Source organism: Lutjanus erythropterus, chromosome 13 (genome assembly GCF_056507025.1).
Source record: "Lutjanus erythropterus isolate fLutEry1 chromosome 13, fLutEry1.hap2, whole genome shotgun sequence".
In the NCBI taxonomy this organism is placed as follows: Eukaryota; Metazoa; Chordata; class Actinopteri; order Lutjaniformes; family Lutjanidae; genus Lutjanus; species Lutjanus erythropterus.
In genome coordinates, this window is record NC_139329.1 from 17,588,048 (window position 1) to 17,606,747 (window position 18,700).

At 39.7% G+C, this 18,700-nt stretch overlaps 1 protein-coding gene across 1 annotated transcript; it reads right to left on the reverse strand.

Annotated features, from left to right (window-relative positions):
* Positions 1-746: 746 nt before the first annotated feature.
* On the reverse strand, positions 747-10,711 carry LOC146316399 (uncharacterized). Its single transcript, XM_084734320.1, has 3 exons — positions 8,080-10,711; positions 5,014-6,036; positions 747-1,819 (listed from the first exon to the last, which is right to left on the reverse strand). The coding sequence occupies exons 1-3, from the start codon at positions 10,709-10,711 to the stop codon at positions 1,110-1,112; spliced, it is 4,365 nt and encodes a 1,454-aa protein (XP_084590446.1). The 3' UTR covers positions 747-1,109.
* Between the last annotated feature and the right edge of the window lie 7,989 nt (positions 10,712-18,700).

An 18,700-nucleotide genomic window follows, 5' to 3' on the forward strand; every position in this document is an offset into this window, starting at 1 on the left:
TATATTCATTGATTTTATTTAATAATAAATCAGTCCTAATTATAAAACGTTTCAAACAGCTTCAATGAACCATAACTCTACTTATTATTGAGTTTATTGGTTATTTTGTACTAGTTTGCAAATAATAACAACAGAAAGGAGAAACAAATGCAAAAAACCCCTTATATTCATCAGTTGAATTCATCTTAACAAAACAGTCTTAATTATAAAACATTCTGAACAGCTTAAAGCATCAACCATCAACTGGCTTTCCAGTACTGTAATAAAAAAATATCAGTCTCTGTTGCTACATACCCGTCAGATTCAGCCTATCTTCACTGAAAAATAACTCTTCACAAGAGGATTTCCCTGTCTCGTCATTAAACAAATTACACACTCAAAAAATGTCATGACATATTAAGGTTATAAAAAAGATAATGTGTAATTAGGACTATAACCTTTGTAACTATGTACATCCTCAGTTATAGTGTCCTGTAAACAAATCAGTATTGCAGAATGAAACACCACAAGGCGGCAGCATTGTGCTAATAGTGAACAATAACTGTGTAGAGAGTATCAGGTTTTATTAAACTGTAAATAGCATCTTAAGAGCTTTGGTTGAAGTTAGTAGTTTGACCGTTTAAGTTTCTTGTTCAGCAAATTTTAACACACTGGTTCTCAACCTTTTCAAGTCACAACCCCCCAGAATAATAAGGTTGCTATTCAAGCCCCCCCCAAAAAAATTAATATTGTAGAAAGTCAGGGTGATGGGAGCTTGGGCCTGTCCAGCCAAAGTCTTGGGCTGAAATACTTTTTACTGGGAAGCCATTGCACTATAGTAGTTGTTTCATGTGGTAGTTCTATTCTAAGGCAAATTATATCGCTGGTACAGGTGATGTAATGTAAAAAACATTCCCCAGTCTAAAATATGGCCCACTTTTCCCATCATGCCTGGAGTTGGTATTTTGTTAAGTTTGCTATTTTATGTTACCTATTTTTCTGTGCTGCTTGGCACAGTATTTTATTTTATTCTCCTCAACCATCTGGCAACCCTTGGAACTTATCTTGCGGCCCCCTTGAGGGTCCCGACCCCCAAGTTGAGAACCATTGCTTTAACAGAAAGTGACAGCTCATTGTCTGAAGCCCTTTGGTCTGATCATCATCCTGACTCTTTTAAAAGACTGTCTGTCATTGGTAGGGTAATACTCAGTTGATATGTTGTGCCACGTCCCCCAGAAAATCCCGTCCCGGACTCCTTTGTATTTCCCCTCATAGTACCTCCCATTGAGGTTTGCGGCCATGCAGGCATCAAACCACCAGCCAGAGCTGTAATAGGCCCCGCAGTTCCCAGATGGATAACGGTCGTTGTCCCTGTCCGGGGTGGTGAACGCCCTGTTGTTGTGGTCATACGTTTTGCTGAAGCGCAGAGCATCACCTGCAGTACCCGAGTACCCACCCACCGTCAGTCTGTAGCGCAGCCGCTCACCTGCCACCGTGAACTGCTCGTATTCTGCGTACTCCATCACCCCGTCAAAGTCCTCCAGCTCCACCCGCAGCATCATGTCCCTGTCCCTGGTCAACAAGTGCATCATGTTGTTGCCTAGCCAGAACTCCCCTCCGTCCAGGTCCCCAAAGCCTGAGCGGTACTCCGCCCAGGTGCGGTTGAAGCTGACGCTGCCGTCCTGTCGATGCTGCAGGACTGTCCAACCTCCTCCATTCAGCTCCATGTCACAGAAGACTGGGAAGCTCCTGCTGCGAAGGTCAGGGGTCACCAGGTACACTCCACTCTTTGTGACTCCCCTGAGCAGGTAGTCAGAGCAGTCTCTCCTTGCCATGGTAACTGCAGGTGAGGAAAATGAAAGAAATGATGAAAAATTATGAACACTTTTTGTATTCTTCTTCATTTAGAGAGTCATCTGATCAAAGTCCTGCTTTTCTCATAATCTTACAGGTGTAATTATCATCTTGCAGCTGGGCTGTAGCTGTGAAATGAGGTCACAAGTGCAGCAGGTCAGTGCAGAACTACTTTTCCATCATAAAAGATTTAGTGTTCTTGAAGACTTTAAAGGTGGACCTCCATAGTAGATACACTTGTAAAACCAAAACTGGCACTTGGGGCCCAAAGGCCACGTTTGCAAAATGACAAGAAGTTATTTTTCAGATAAAATGAACAAACGTTATAAGGCATATAACTCGTCTTTCTTTGACATTTTTTATTTTCAAATTAAACTGACTTATTAAGTAAATTAACAGATCAACAGGTAAGTCAGATCTTTTAGTTAATTTAATAACTGCAACTGTGTTTTAGTTCTAAATACTTTGGTAACATTTTAAAGCATTTATACAACATCAAACAGCTGGAACCTCTTCCATCATGCAATCACTGGAATGTTGGAATGATTCAAAAACACAAACTATAAATATAAATTACTCCTACGAGGACAGAATGAAGAAAATATTTAATCTGTTTTAGTACAAAATAGACATTTATGGGATCAGAATTATCGTAAATTCTGTGTAACTTTTGCTCCTCTTTCACCGCAAAGATCACCATCGTATCCTGCTGCACTGAACACAGCCTGAAAGGCAATCGCACAAAGATCAGCCTTCTCTGTTATAAACAGCCTCATTTATCCCACTATACAAAACTGGCCTATCTATCCCTCTGTCCTGGGACAAACAGTGTCACTAAATGTATTTTCATTCCTCCTATCTGTTCCTCATGGGGGCCAGATTTGGCCCAAGCTGAGTGTCACTGCTCTTCAGTCTAAATGAACAGGGGTAGGGTGTGAATGTTGGTATGTTCAGGTTCTTGGGGTTTTATATATGTATATATTCTTCTTTTATGTGTACATTTTGACTTTTCTTTTCTATCTTGAAAAATACTAAAATGTCATTTAATAAAAAAATATTGTGCAGAAAATGGATTTTGGATAAAAGTAGAAGTGCAGTTTTTGACATTTTTACTGTAGAATAACTATGTTTTTTATACATGAGTTTTTAGTCTTTTCCTAGTGTCCTAGATTGTTTGATAGATAAAAGATGAATATACAGAATGAACCCATGAACAAATGGGAAAATCGTCTTGACCTTCACCTGTTACTGCATGATAAGTAGGCTGGTAGGTGTCAGTTAATTCATATACAGAATCTGAATTGTTAAACTGAACAATTCATTAGATTGATTTAATGACAATTTTTTTTGCTTACTGTGCACCATTATTCACTTGCTGTGAGCCACGCGCCCCTGAAGGATGTTTTAAAGCTGTTTGTGTACACATAGTTGTGGTTTTATCATCAATCAACACCCACGCAGGCACGCACATTCTGCACGCGTATGCAAATTCCTCCTTTAGCCTCGATGTATGGTACAAAGATGATCTCAGGCCACATCATTACATTACATTGGTGTAAGGATCACTAGTGCTTACCGTGTGGTCCTCATACTCATAAAATCCTTTCAGCTCATGTCATACCAATTAGTTTTTTTCAGTGGGTAATATAATTAAAAGTCCTGAAATACTAATGCACAACAGTTCCTCAACAGTTTTCTTTCAGCCTAATTATCATGATGTAATGTCAACAGAAGACAATAGATTTTTATGAGGTTATTTGTTGCACAATGCTTCCTCTTTCTCCTATTCAAGTTTAATTTGTATTTTCATCTTTGTGTAGTGAATATTCCTTTATAGAAAAGATATGTATACATTCTAATCAATGTTTATGTTCTATCTGAAACTTATAAGTAATATACGAGTCAAACCAGATATAAGATCTTTAGGAAATATGTGTAATCTGACATATATTATTTTGGAACTATATATATCATTCAATCCAAATACAATATCCTTAGTGGATATTTGTAATATCAAACTTGTATGAGTTAGACAACCAACAGTGAACCCGAAATCTTGCAAGTGTATAAAAATCTACAAAGTATCAAGACATGCAGGATGTCACATATATGACATACAAATAAAAGAAAACATAAACAAAGTAAATAACACTTATGCATCATGGTATATATTAGTGTATTAAAATAATATGTATTTATAATTGAGACTTAGAGCGTGCACAATTTGTATCAAGACTGAGTCCTTAATGCAGCGGCCTGGGTTCAATTCCGACCCAGGCCCTTTGCTGCACGTCATTACCCTTCTCTCCCACTGCCTTTCCTGTCTCTCTCTAGCTATCATAATAACCCAACCCATAAACCTCTTGTAAACATTACATGGAACATATATGGAAAATATAATTTGCCATGTAGTTTACTTATAAACAACACACTCAATAATTACTTGATTCATTCTTAATTCCTATATTGTGTGAGAAAAATGTAAAAGTGGCCACCTTCATGAGTAAATCATAATATGAGACATATAAGTCTTCTAAAGACATACATCGTCCAACCATCGGAAGCAATGGTAAATTCTTATGATTTTTTTTTTTTTTTTTTTTCCAAGTGGGTTAATACATTTCTTTGAGCTGACTGGTTGAAACAAAACAACCATTAAACTATTGTACATGCTGCTTGCTGTCATACCTACTACTACTGTATAATTACATGTGAACTATGACAATAACAACCACAGTTTCTGCATAAAGTTACCTGCCTTATGGGTAAACTCATGGCAAGCAGTGGGCGTGGTTTATACTGGAAGTCACATTATATCTGGCAGATGTTTCATTTTGCAAACTTATTATTCATTGGCAGTGCAATTGTTGTGCCCAAATGAAGGACTGTTTTGCATTGGAAATAGAAACCTTAGAATAAAGATATATAAGTATCAAAAATAAATCAGTTGAAGGGTGCATGTTGGTGCATTAAATCAGTGACTGATTAAGGTAGATGCAAACATTTTTTTTTTTTACTTTCTGAACTATGCTAAAGTAATCATGAATAGAGGAAATATCTGCTTCTGGTGCATTATTTGTGCTTTTCTGAGTAACATATTCAGGATTGGTTGCAGCCCTAATGCATGAAAAGACAAAGCTTAATCAAGCACTGTGATTGTTTAAAAAGAATATCTCTTGCCTTTAGGTGGTATCCGTGTTGGTAGTTTGCTATCCATCCTGTCAGGCCTGCTGCCTCCCTGGTTGTCCTCTGGGTGCTCTATTGGACGCCTGTCTGGTAGTCGTCCATTTGGACTGAGGCTGTTATTAAAGAAAGCAGCCACCTGGTTGATTTTCACTCGCAGCTCTCGGGCACTGGGAGTGGAAACTTCAGGAGCCATGGGGTCGGGGAAAGAGGGGGCAGAGGCTGTTGACCTTAGGTCAGGTTTGGTGGTGGAGGTAGTTTGGGCACGGGGGCTGGGAACTGGAATCATCATTTTGTCTTTATCTGGAGTTTGTCTGGGGGCTGTTTCCTCCACATTGTGAAGTGTCGTAGCTTGTATCCTTGAGTCAGTGTTAGAAGCTGCATTTGGCTTTGTGGATCCTGGACTGGTGCGAGGGGTAACACTGGGGAAGATCTCACGCATGATTTTGTTTGGCCTTGTTGTTATTGGGATCGATGATGGCTGACCAGCTGTTTGTGGCCTCAGATCAGACGTAATCCTGCTGTGTGGGCTCATTGTGAAGCTTTCAGGAAGAGCATGAAGGCGAGGGAAGGGTCCAGTCTCCAAGCTGTTGGAGGTCTTTGGATCCAAAGTGATAGTTTTCATCTCGCTGGGACTGAACTCTGTGTCCCCTGGGGAATGAGTCACGTCAGCAGTCTGTTTTACAAGGCCAGATGTAGGTGGCATGTCAGTTTGAGTGTTTTGGATGCTGTCTGAAGTAGTCCTGCTGAACTGAGGATCTAAATCTGTTTTGGTCTTTGGACTTGGCTTCAGTTGTACTGATGGTTTTGGCCTTTGGACTGATGTTGCTCCTGGCTTCACTGTAGGTCTGGTTGGTGGCCTGTGTCTGGGGAGAGGCCTCGAGTTGGATGTGTTCTTGGATTCTGCCTCCAGAATTTTGTCAGGCACAGATTTTGGGTTAAGATCAGGCATTTCACCAGGCTGGGGTGTTTTAAGCCCTTGGTTGGCTTGCAGCGTTTGGTCAGGTTTAGGCTTCAGATCTTGGCCTGTTGCTACCTCTGAATGTGTTTGGTCAGGTGTTTGGTCAGGTTTAGGCTTCAGATCTTGGCCTGTTGCTACCTTTGAATGTGTTTGGTCAGGTTTAGGCTTCACATTTTGCCCTGTTGGGAGCTCTAGATGTTTCGGTGTTTGGTCAGGTTTAGGCTCCACATTTTGGCCTGTTATGAGCTCTGGGTGTTTCGGTGTTTGGTTAGGTTTTGGCTTCACATTTTGGCCTGTCCCAAGCTCTGGATGTTTCGGTGTTTGGTTAGGTTTTGGCTTCACATTTTGGCTTTTCCCAAGCTCTGGATGTTTTGGTGTTTGGTTAGGTTTAGGCTTCATATTTTGGCCTGTTGCGGGCTCTGGATGTTTCGGTGTTTGGTTAGGTATAGGCTTCACATTTTGGCCTATTACAAGCTCTGGATATTTTTGGTTAGATGTTTGATCAGGTTTAGTGTTCACATTTTGGCCTGTTGCAGGCTCTGGATATTTTTGGTAAGGTGATTGGTCAGGTTCAGTCTTTTGGCCTGTTGCAAGCTCTGGGTATTTAGGTGTTTGGTCAGGTAAAGGCTTCACATTTTGGCCTATTACAAGCTCTGGGTGTTTGGGTGTTTGGTCAGGTAAAGGCTTCACATTTGGGCCTGTTGCAGGCTCTGGATGTTTGACTGTTTGGTCAGGTAAAGGCTTCACATTTTGGCCTGTTACCAGCTCTGGATGTTTGGGTGTTTGGTCAGGTAAAGGCTTCACATTTTGGCCTGTTGCAGGCTCTGGATGTTCGGGAGTTTGGTCGGGTAAAGGCTTCACATTTTGGCCTGTTGTGAGCTCTGGATGTTTTGGTGTTTGGTTAGGTAAAGGTTTCACATTTTGGCCTGTTGTGAGCTCTGGATGTTTCGGTGTTTGGTTAGGTAAAGGCTTCACATTTTGGCCTGTTGCAAGCTCTGGATGGTTTTGGTTAAGTGTTAAGTCAGGTTCAGTCTTTTGGCCTGTTGCAAGCTCTGGATGTTTGGTTTTTTGGTCAGGTAAAGGTTTCACATTTTGACCTGTTGTGCGCTCTGGATGTTTAGGTGTTTGGTCAGGTTTAGGCTTCACATTTTGACCAGTTGCGAGCCCTGGATGGTTTTGGTTAAGTGTTAAGTCAGGTTCAGTCTTTTGGCCTGTTGCAAGCTCTGGGCGTTTAAGTGTTTGGTCAGGTAAAGGCTTCACATTTTGGCCTGTTGAAAGCTCTGGATGGTGTTGGTGAGGTGTTGTGTCAGGTTTGGGCTTTATATTTTGGCCTGTTGTGAGCTCTAGATGTTTTTGGTCAGGTGTTTGGTCAGGTTTAGGCTTCACATGTTGGGTTGTTGCGACCTCTGAATGTGTTTGGTCAGGTGTTTGATCAGGTTTAGGCTCCACATTTTGGCCCATTGTGAGCTCTGGATATTTGGGTGTTTGGTTAGGTTTAGGCTTTACATTTTGGCCTGTTGCAGGCTCTGGATGTTTTCGGTCAGGTGTTTGATCAGTTTTAGTCTTCACATTTTGGCCTGTTGTGAGTCCTGGTTGTTTTTGGTTAGGAGTTTGATCAGGTTTAGTCTTCACATTTTGGCCTGTTGTGAGTCCTGGTTGTTTTTGGTTAGGTGTTTGATCAGGTTTAGTCTTCACATTTTGGCCTGTTGTGAGCCCTGGATCTTTAGGTTTGTGGTCAGGTAAAGGTTTCACATTTGGTTTGGTTGCATGCTCTGGATCTTTAGGTGTTTGATCAGGTTTAGGCTTCATATTTTGGCCTGTTGTCACCTCTAAATATTTTTGGTCAGGTGTTTGATCAGCTTTAGGCTTTACATGTTGGCTTGTTGTGAGTCCAGGGTGTTTTTGGTTTGATGTTTGGTCAGGTGTGGTCCTCACATTTTGGCCTGTTGTGACCTCTAGATGTTTTTGGTCAGGTGTTTGATCAGGTTTAGGCTTTACATGTTGACTTGTTGTGAGTCCTGGGTATTTTTGGTTTGGTGTTTGGTCAGGTTGTGGCTTCACATTTTGACCTGTTGCAACCTCTGGATGTTTAGGTGTTTGGCCAGGTTTAGGCTTCACATTTGGTTTAGTTGGGAGCTCTGGATGTTTTTGGTTAAGTTTAGGTGTTTGGCCAGGTTTAGGCTTTTGATTTATTTTAGGAATTTTCTGTCTGGGTTTGATCGGGCCATGATCTGGTATAAGCCTAGGTGATGAGTCTTGGACAAATTTAGGCTCAGACAAAAGCTTTTCCTCAGAATTTTCCATTAATTCTGTTTCAGGCTTTTGGTTGGATTTTGGCGTAAGGCCAGTTATTTCGCCTCTGTCAGGTTCTGGCTCTTCAACAGATGTGACATGTTGATTTACTGTAGACTTATTATCAGGTTTTGGTTTTTCTTCACTTTTTGGCTTTTGTTTTTGGTCAGGCTTGCCTGTTTTGAAAGGAGGAACTGGATGTTTCTCAGGTTTGGAGTTTTGATTAATAATTGGGATTTCAACAGATTCCACTTCTCGGTCAGTTAGAAGGTCTTTGTCAGAACCAGATACATTTCCAGCTTGAGGTCTTTGATGAGGTGCAGTAGGTCTCTGCACAGGCTGTATTATCTTTGGATGAGATTTTGGCTTTTGAACAGGTTGTTGGTTTTGATCAGTTGTATGATCTTGGCCATGTTTAGGTATTTGAATGTTTTTCAGATTTTGATCAGTGGGTAAATTATCAGGTAGAGGTCTTTGGTCAGGTTTTTGAATTTGAACTCGTTTAGGGTCTTTGCCGGGTTTAAATTTCTGGTTGATTGTAGGTTTTTGGTCAGAGGGCTTCTGCTTTTGGTCAGTTTTTGTCTTTTTGTCAGGTGAAGGAGCTTGATGGGGTTTACGATCATTCTCTGGATTTTTAAGCTTTCGGTCAGCTTCAGGCTTAATTGCAGGTTTACGCTTTGGTCCTCGGCCTGGTGGAGGTTTCACACCAGTCTTAGCATTTGAGCTGATGTTCTTCTTGGCTGTCCAACGGCTGCGGTCTGCAACTCCTGGGAATGTAGTTGTGTATAAATTCTGATGAGGAGTTGTGGTGGGTGCAGTTGAGCTGACTCTCCCCTGGAGGCCTGCTCCAGGTCTTGCACTGGTTGTAGAGGTGAACCTATTAGTGGAACTGGTTTTCTGCTGTTCAGGACCACCCAGTGTGCTTATAGTGGCTGTTGCTGCGGTCCTAAAGTCTGCCTCTGCATCAGGGCTTGGGTGCTCAGAAATGTCAGCTGCTCCAAGACCTGTGCTTTGGGTTGGTCCGTCTGCAGATGTTGTTGTCCCTTTCTTGACACCTGTAATCAAATACGAAGTCGAGCTGGACAAAGGAGGAGATGGAAGAGATGATGTAAGGGTTATAGCTTCGTTTGAGTCCAGGGAGTCATGCCTCGGAGCTAAACTAATGGTAGAGTGAAGAGTCGGGTTGATTGAAACAAAGTCTGTCCTTTCAATTGCCTTGCTGGATGTTAATTCTCCATCACTGTCTCTCTGCACACTCTGGACCGCTTTTTCTCCTTCTGTTTTGATCTCCTTTCCTGTCTCCCTGTCCTTCTCCTCCTCTTCCACCTCCCCCTCTTTTATAGTCTTCTCTTTTTCTGTGCGCCCAATGCGCTCAGTCTGTTTTGTGTTCTCATTATTTTGCTCCACTTTTATTCTCTTTTCCATTTCCTTTTTCCTCTCCTCCCTGTGCTGCTCTCGCTCCTTATTTGTATGCTCATCATGGTCCTCAGACATCTTTATCCCATCACCGCCCCTGTCTGCTTCAGTTTGGGTGTTTTTCTCTCCTTCCGTTGTTTCATCTCGCCACACGTGATGGTCACTTTCGTCTGTTTTCTTCTCATTTTTTAGATTACTTGTAATCTTCCTCCCTTTTCCGTTCTCCAGCACATCCTCCCGATCTACCTTTGAATTTCCACTTCTATCCATCTGTCTGTCCCTATTATTTTTTTCAGCAGTCTTTTTTCTGACCATATCCACTATTCTGTCATCTCCACTAGCAGTTGGCACATTTGCCTGTCCCACTTTGTCCTTTCCTTTTGCCCCCTCTGTCTGAGTTTTTCCATCTTTTTCTTCCACTTCTTGCAAGGTTTCTTCATACTCATTTCCTTTTATTACCCCTTTATTGCCCTCTCTTTCTGTTTCCCATTTCTTTCTTTCTTTCTCCTCCAAAAAATGTCTTTTTTCAAAATCAGTGTCACTATCTCCTTCTGTAGTCTTTTCAGCTTTAGCTCTGTCTGTCCAACACTCTTTGCTGAAATCTTTTCTCTCATTCATCCAATTCCTCTCATCCTTGTGTCTATCTGTACCCTCATTCAGCTTCTCATGCTCTCTTTGCTTTGCACATTCTCTCTCAGTTTGGCTTACTGTACAGTCTGCACACATCTTCCTCAGTTCATCCACGTTGTCCTTCAGCTGCTGCAGATCCTCCACGATTTTCTCCAGCTCTCTGAGCTCCTTTGGCAAATGGACAGTAAGCGGCGGCAGACTGAATAGGTAGGGGCACGTGCTCTCATCTTGGCTCTGTCTGCACGGCCCCTCAGGTCTCAGAGTCACAGTGCAGGGCCCAAATCCGTTATCCCCAAGGAGCAGGAGGTCTCTTTCATCATCGGAGTCCTCTGTGGTCCAAGAGAGGCTTGAGAAAGCCAGCAGGGTCCCACATACGCAGAGTGCTGTTAACCTCATCACGTCCTGATACTAAAGAGTAAAAGGAGAGGCGGGAGAGAGTGTAAAAAAGACCCACCTCAGTTTGAGAAGAGCAGTGACAGTGAGAGGAGGAGGTGAGGTGGGAGGGAGAAGAGGAAGGAGGGGGAACTGATGGAGCTGTTCAGTGGAAAGTGAGTCTGTGATAGAAATGAGGATCAAGACGCTGAGAGGGAAACAGGTGAAAAAAAGAGAGAGAATGAGAAGAGGATTTTGTGGATGTAATTCTTAGTAGATGTGAGATAGTGAATGATAAGCATGAAGCGTGAGTAGATGGTAAAATATTTCTACTTTATAACATAAGCAGAATTAGCTGTAACAGTTCTAAAATCACAGTCATGAAAAAGTACAAACTGTGAAAGCTTAAGAAAGCATGTGTCTTAGTGTTATCCGGTTATTACATTCCTCTGTATCCCCATTGTAATCACTTAATGAAGACCATTTGTAATGCATTCTCACGTCATGCTGTATTATTACAGCCTTGAATATGCATGTGTGTCACAGTTGCTTTGGCATCCTCCTCCTAAGCTTCCTGTGAGTGCGTCCACAAACATGTGAGTGACAGATGCGACAGGTCAAAATATGCATCTGAAGCAAAATGTTGACTTTTGGTCCAGAGCCAAGTGTTTTTTGTTACTCAGATTTGTAAGGACATATTTCACTTTACTGTAAGCTGTGCGGTTTAGATCAGCTTCTGAGTAATTGACGTCAGGAATGTCAGATTTATCCAAGAAGGCTGCTTGATTCAAATGCAATGCCAGGGGAGGGAAATTTCTCATGCGCTATTGACTTTATTCGGACAGTACTAATCCTCAACAAGTGGCGAGAATTGGTGAGGCAATCTGTGGGCGGAGAGGCTCGCAGTGTGCAGACTGTCCGTTTATGTAAGATTTTGGTTCTGTGCTAATTTGTTGCGTCTACATATAGTCAGAAAAAAAGAGAAACACAGTCACATGAACTAAATGAGGCATCTGCTTGGCAGGGAGTTTAGATAATGAGGCTTTAGTTTCTCTGACCTGGGGTGTAAATGTCAGTCCCACCACAGGATATGAGATATGAGTGATAGCATGCAATGCTGGTGCTTGATGAGTCAGATGTTTGTCCATTTCTAATACTTGTTAGGCCATTTAAACTGTCTTGTTTTTAGACTGGGATGCAACGTGACCCTTGTACTATTTTGTTCTCTGTCTTTTGCTCTGAGTGCACTGAGCTGTGGAGATTTCTCAGCTGTCCTTTTAGTAATGACAAAGGAAACCATTTGTTTAGTAAGAGGAGTGTGGGAAGCATCAAGTTAAGAATGAAAAACGAGTTAAGGACGAAAAAGACTCAGTATAGAAAAGCACTGGCTTGTAGGTTCATAGTCACGTCTGGCCTTGAAATCCTTGTATATAAGGGTGATAAGTCAACTATCTATCAAAATGTAATGTATGTGACTTTACATCGTAAGTTAGGGACTTTTGTAGATGGGGAAAAAAAGTATCATAGCTACAATATGTCAATAGATATGTCGTATGGTATATGACATATGTATCAACATTACCTAGTGAATCCAAGACAAGCAAGGTAATCTCATGAAGTGGCTACTAACAGTTATTCCAAGCAATGATTTGACATAGAAGTGTCACAGACCTCGTGGTCGAGATGTTTCATCTTTGGACCCTTCTCAATAAGATAGCATGACATGGAGTCCAGGATTGATATGATACCTATGATAACTTGGCGCTAACTTAAAAACTGAGGCCACAAGGGCTCTCAAAAGGCAGTCATGTTAGTGCCAGATGATCTAACATCATTTTCAGATGGTTCTAAGTATGTCAAGTAAATCAAAAACTGAGGAGGAGAATCATTCCAATTATGGTTGCAAATTTTGTGCATTTTCATTAACCGATAACTGTTAAAAACATTAAAAATCCATTAATAATTAATAATTTCTTAAGATACAAAACTCACTTTTTTCTCTATTTTTTCTTGTTTGTTTTCTTCTTATTTTTTTCTCCCTCATTTTTAGTTTTAGTTGAAGTTTCCTTATTCAACAAAGGCACTGCACATACTTTTTAAATTAGTTATATTCTTACTAGCAATTTATAATCAATCATTAACACCCCTAATTCCAATGGTAAGAGCACGATGATCAAAAAGGCAGAGTCCATTTTTAGACGGTTAAATGAAAAATTGAATGAATAGAAACAGTTGTTCAAACTGTATTCAAACAATTGTTCATTTATCATTTATTAGGCAGTATAGTAAGCATTTTCACATTATAGGGGTTAGAAAACTAAGGTGGTATGTTTTTTAGGTTATATATAATATTACACATTAACTTTAGGCTACAGTATGTTGAGAAAAGAGGGTTTCAATGTGGTGAAATTTCAAACTGTGCAGAATGAAGCACATATCACAAATTATTAGTACTAAATGTGGTATGAACAGTTCATTTGTGACTACCCTAATACCTAATAACCACTAAAGACTCACATACACTGTTGTTGGCTCAATTATTTGCAAAAAAAAATATTCAAAAGATATAGATCAAGATAGGAAGGAGTCCCACAGAGGCAGTGTTTATAAAGGACCCAGAATTTTGTGCTACACCCCTGGTTGGACATTTCTTTCTCCTCCTGCTGTGCTAATGCAGCCATGAGGTCATTTGACATTTGACAACTGTTGGCAGGATAAAAGCCAGAAATAAGTATCTTTTCACCTTCCACAGTCACTTCAGTACTTCAACACTTACGCTGAGAAATAGTGTTAGAGAAATGTTTACACTCCCGAGAGACTTCTGTCTGAACACCAGGCCGTATCGATTTATTATCATAGAGCCACATCTGCTATAGCCCAGCCAAGTATAAATCTCAGACAGTCCCTGCTTAGCCACAACAAACTAACCTGATGCACGGGCGGCGGCATGAGGAACGATAACGATTAATGCAGTTGATTAAGGTTAAGAGGGTCAATTCATTTGATAGTAGCTAATCTAAATGAATCTGTTCTGTTCTCGCTGGCAGCAGAGAGCACAGCCAGGAACCCTATTATTCCCAGTAATACCCTCACTCCTGGCTTTACCCATTTATGGACAGCACTTTTTTTCTCCTCAGGGTGCCCTCTTGGAAAACAGTGTTTTGAATTCCCCCGGTGAGCTGGCTTGGCCCACATCTCTGTCCAGGATTGTGTAAACACTGTGGTTTTTTCCATTCAGACTAGAACAAACATCTGACCATCAGTCCAACGTTGCTGTCGGGGCTTCCTGGCAGACCACTTCATCTCCCTCCACTTTGGGCACAGGAGCCAGTGTCGTCGGTCATGTCTGTTATGTGCATAAGTGTCCCATTTCCAACTGAACTGGAGTGAACCCAACCACTGTCACAGAGCAGCGCCAGCCTCTTGTAATACCACACTCAAGCTGTCGCCTGTCTGAAGGTATAATCTTACCTGGACATTATTATTCTAATGACTCACTGTTTGCAAGCTGAGAACAAATAAACATATATTCATTTAGCAAAACAGTTACATGATACAACACCTGCCTTAATCCTGTGGATCAGTTTAAATTAAAAGTGTCACTGTCTGTCCCACACGCGCTTGAATTCATATTCACATGCATGAATGGTCCATTGCCAAGTCCTTAATTCTCCGGTAACTGATACATTCCTTTGCCATGTGTGAGGAGGTTTTTCATCCGTCAGTTGACTGATAGTGACTCTTAAAAATGAAACAATCAAGTGTCCTCACATCTGGGCTGGATTTCCTACAGCTAGCCAACACCAGATAACGTCAGGTCGATGCGTTTCTAATCCAAGAGCCTGGACCTCATTAAGACATTGTTTGAAATTTATATTTAAGAATCCTTGTCCTGATGAAGGATATGGGAAGCAGGCGTAATGTGGGAACAGGTTATCTGCTGCTGTCACCTTCTTCTGTGCAGAGGGAATGAACTCTGAAGTGGACATTCTTGAGACCCTGGCATGCATAAGAAATAGATGGGTATTTTAATTTGCAGAATATTTCACATTTTAAAGTATGTTTAATACTGAATTTTCTTCACAGACACGTATCTCCCAGCTGTGGTTAATAGCAACCATGTGGATGGAGGAGATGCACAGAGAGGTGTGACTAAGCGCTTTTCAAAAACCCCAAGTTTGTTTACCTTTTTCTCTTCTCTTTATCAATTCTACATCAATATTTAGAGGGGATTTTAGACTGGTAGAAGTTATAAAAGTGGAATGACGACATGCTTTCTTATCCCAAATACGGAAGCTCAGTAGTGGAGGTAAAAATTAGGTCTTTTAGTTGAGAAGAAATAAAAATACTACTCTCTAAAAATACTCCATTACAAGTTAAACCAGGGGTGGCAAATTCATTTTAGTTAATGGGCCCCATGCAGCTCAGTTTGATCTCGATTACATTACATTACATAATAACCTTTAAATAACAACACTTCCAATTCTTGTCCTTTTTTTAGTGTTGAAAGTTACAATTACATTCTTAAAATGCTCACAAGTAATGAACCATCCATTTACAAAACAGATGAACAGCCTGAATTTTCTGGAGAAAAATAAGTGCACTTTCAACAGTGTCTCGGTATCATTGTATTATCATTGATGCATTCCTGTGTAAGTAACATTTTACAGTTGTAGCTGTGGGTTTGCTTATTCAAATTATTTTATGTAGGGGAGACTGGGGATGGTAGGAACATTTTTTGTTTGAGTGTTAGTATTAAACTTTGATACACAGTTACTATATTTGTCTACTACAAATAAAACCCATTTGCACATCTTCTACACAATCACAGATTATGTGAGTAAATGTTAAATTCAAATTCAATGTTAAATTGTTACAACCATCCCCAACTCAAGCAGCCATTACACAGTGAACTGTTTTAGCATGTGGGCATGAAGATAGCATGAATGCAAAGCATCAAAGTAAGCTGGAGGAACTGCTCTATTAAGTTATGTAAGTCAAATAATTGTACAATGAATGCAACACAAAAAATCTTGATAAAAAAGATTAACTTTCCTACCTGAAAATAATTTTTTGGTCATAAAATCCACAATGCTGACTCAAAGACAAGCCGCTTTGAGCTCAAAAGAGAAATATAAGTGTATGAACAGCTCTTTTCTGATTGGTCAAACAATTTCTTGTTTGGTCAAATTCTTTCAACTAACCCGGGTGTTACAACACTCCCTGGTCTCCCCTACCAGTCATTTAATTTTGGGCAGTGTATCATCTTTTATAAGCTTTATTGTTTTTTGTATGTAGAATCATCATCTGCAAAGTAACTGTAGCTATCAAAGAAATGTAGTGGAGTATTATGTGGCATAAAATGGAAATATTAAGTGAAGTACAAGTACCTCAGATGTTTCAGTACAAACTTTCCACTGCTGCTGAAGGTACTATGAAAGCTTATTCTCATTGCTTGGCCTTGTGTTATTATGGGAACCAAAAATAACCTTAACTTTATTATCCTGCAAACTGTGTCTTCTTCTCTATGGCAACTGTTTAAGTGTCAGTGCTGAGTGTAACATTCACCCAATGAACAATTTGGGTCAAAAGAAATAAACAAATCTCATTTTAGAGTAAGCCAATGTCAGCGCTGATGAACAATGTGTACACTACCTTTCCAATCTTGCTGGCAGAATAAGACTTCTACTTTAGTGGCTGCAGATATGGGCGAGAGCAGCACAGAAATGGATGGGAGGACCATTTGACAGAACAGCAAAAGAAATGTAACTTTCCACATCATTGCACAATTTGTTTCTGTTTTCTGTCATAACAAAAAGATCCCTTTCATCCAATATTAGTATGTTATGAAAGAAAGCATTTAGGCATTGTATTGAAATTTTAATCACATAATGTTGACATTCAGTGAGTAATGGTACTTAAATCTTGGATGCAGTAAAAGGAGTGACTAACTGGATATTGTTGTGCAATAAAAGTAAGCACATTTTCAACTGACACCTCCCAACATTTGTGATTGTGAACCCTGATGATACAGCTGTGAGTCTCAGTGGATGTAATTGTGTAAAAAACAAATCTCAGTGTATTTCCATCACTATACTGCCACCTTGTGACAATTTTAAGAAATATTACAGATTCATTCTATACAGATGAAAGTTTTTAAGCAATATACTGTATACTATTTGTAATTATCACATGTGCAAATTGGAAAATACATCCTCACAAACACTGTGCATCTTATAAATAATTAAATTAGTTTGAAATAGTTTTGGATGAATGATACTCAACATAATATGCATGCAGCATTTTCATAATGTACCAGGATTTTTTGGTAAGACATACCATGTATGCATCTGTAAATTGGGTTTATCATAAATTATGATGTGTTTATTAACAATATTAATATCTCATATACATAAAATTGAAACACAATTTGAGAACTCTCTTTGCTTATGGCAGTACAATGTAATCATTCATTTGATGTAAAAACATCACACTGTTATCACAAAAAAAGCAACACCTGAAGATCTCTTCCTCTTTTTTGATTCATATTTTTATGTATATTTCTCGTGGAGATTTTTGTCTTTGCCATATAGTGTACATATTATAATAAAGCCCTGTCAGACAAATCTGTCATTTTGTGATTTTGTGACTTCACATGTATCTGAAAATATGTCAACAGAAACTCAAACTGATTTGAAAATGTTTGATGAAAAGGTGAAACATTGGCTGAAACTAAACCAAACCTGTGATCAGTGATCTCTGTTCATGCCCTTGTGTGCACACATGCACATGGACATAGAGCAGGACACAGACACATGACATTGTCACATGTGTGGGAATGTCACTATTATGTACTCAGTTTAACTAATGAATTCTTGTTATTTTATGGCATGACCTTTTTTAAGTAGAAAAACCTAATTAGGGAGAGGGGTGCAAATAAACTAGCTAGAAACCCTATATGCAACATTGTAACCTGCTATAATGTCTATTGCATTGTCCCTGGCAAATAAATAAATAAACAAATAGCTGGATAAAAGTAAAAATAAACATTTTTTTAAAGGCTGAGGACTAATCAGTAAAACAAGTAGTTTTAGGTAAATAGTGCTTCCCTACAATGAAAAACTTTTTAAATCAATCTAAAGTTCTAATATGAATAACTAGACCTCTGTGAAAATATTTATAAACTGATTGCCCAGCAGCCACAAAGAAAAAAAATCAAAGCAAAATCACAGTCTTCTGAATTTGAATTTTTTTTAGGGATGTAACATATATAGAATATCGCGTTACTGCAATAAAATAAAGTCAATATATACTGTGATATTATATGGTTAATTATTTTATTTTTTAAATGTATTTCACAAAATGATTGCTACTGACTGCTGCGTTGTTTTTGTTTTGCAATTGTACACAATTCAAGCGTTAATTGCCAAAGATAATTTATTCCGATGCACATGCTTAGGTCATTGCGAGCTACTGTTATTTTAGTTTGTTAAAGAAGGAAAGCAAAGGCACTTTAAGTTAAAAAGGGAAATGAATTGCCTGCATCAATTTACTATGTATATATATTTTTGTGTTATTTTTTTTATATTTTTTTTAAATTCTGTAATCATTACCATGTTGTGCACTTTTTATCGTGCTATTATCGTAACGTGAGTTTTTTGTTTGTTTGTTTTTGTTTATTTTGGGGGGGGGGGGGTGTTTTTTTTTTTTTTTTATTTTACACTTGCTTTGGCAGTGTAAACGTCTGTTCCTCATACAAACAAAGCCACCTGGAATATGATTGAATTGAAGTAAAGAATTGGGAGTATAACTGCCCTCTTGTGTCAGCAGGCCTCCTCTGTCTGTTATATTCATGGTAATGTTGCAGTCGGTGTGGCTGCACAGTTAGCAGTACACTGCTCTTTCTTGTCCTGCAGGCTGTAAACAATCCTGTCTGCTGCTCTCCCTCCTCCGTGCGTCTTACGTAACTCACCAAGCCCCGCCCCCGGCCTGGCTCTCACGCACCAGTTACGT

Bases quoted from the DNA above. Each gene is read 5' to 3' on its own strand.
- LOC146316399 (XM_084734320.1), bottom strand. From the start codon at position 10,711: ATGAGGTTAACAGCACTCTGCGTATGTGGGACCCTGCTGGCTTTCTCA. The intron at 6,037-8,079 runs GCCAAACACCTA...CAACAGGCCAAG, and splicing joins AAATGTGAAGCCTAAACCTG to ATCTGAAGCCTAAACCTGAC. The intron at 1,820-5,013 runs GCAAGAGATATT...CCTCACCTGCAG, and splicing joins AACACGGATACCACCTAAAG to TTACCATGGCAAGGAGAGAC.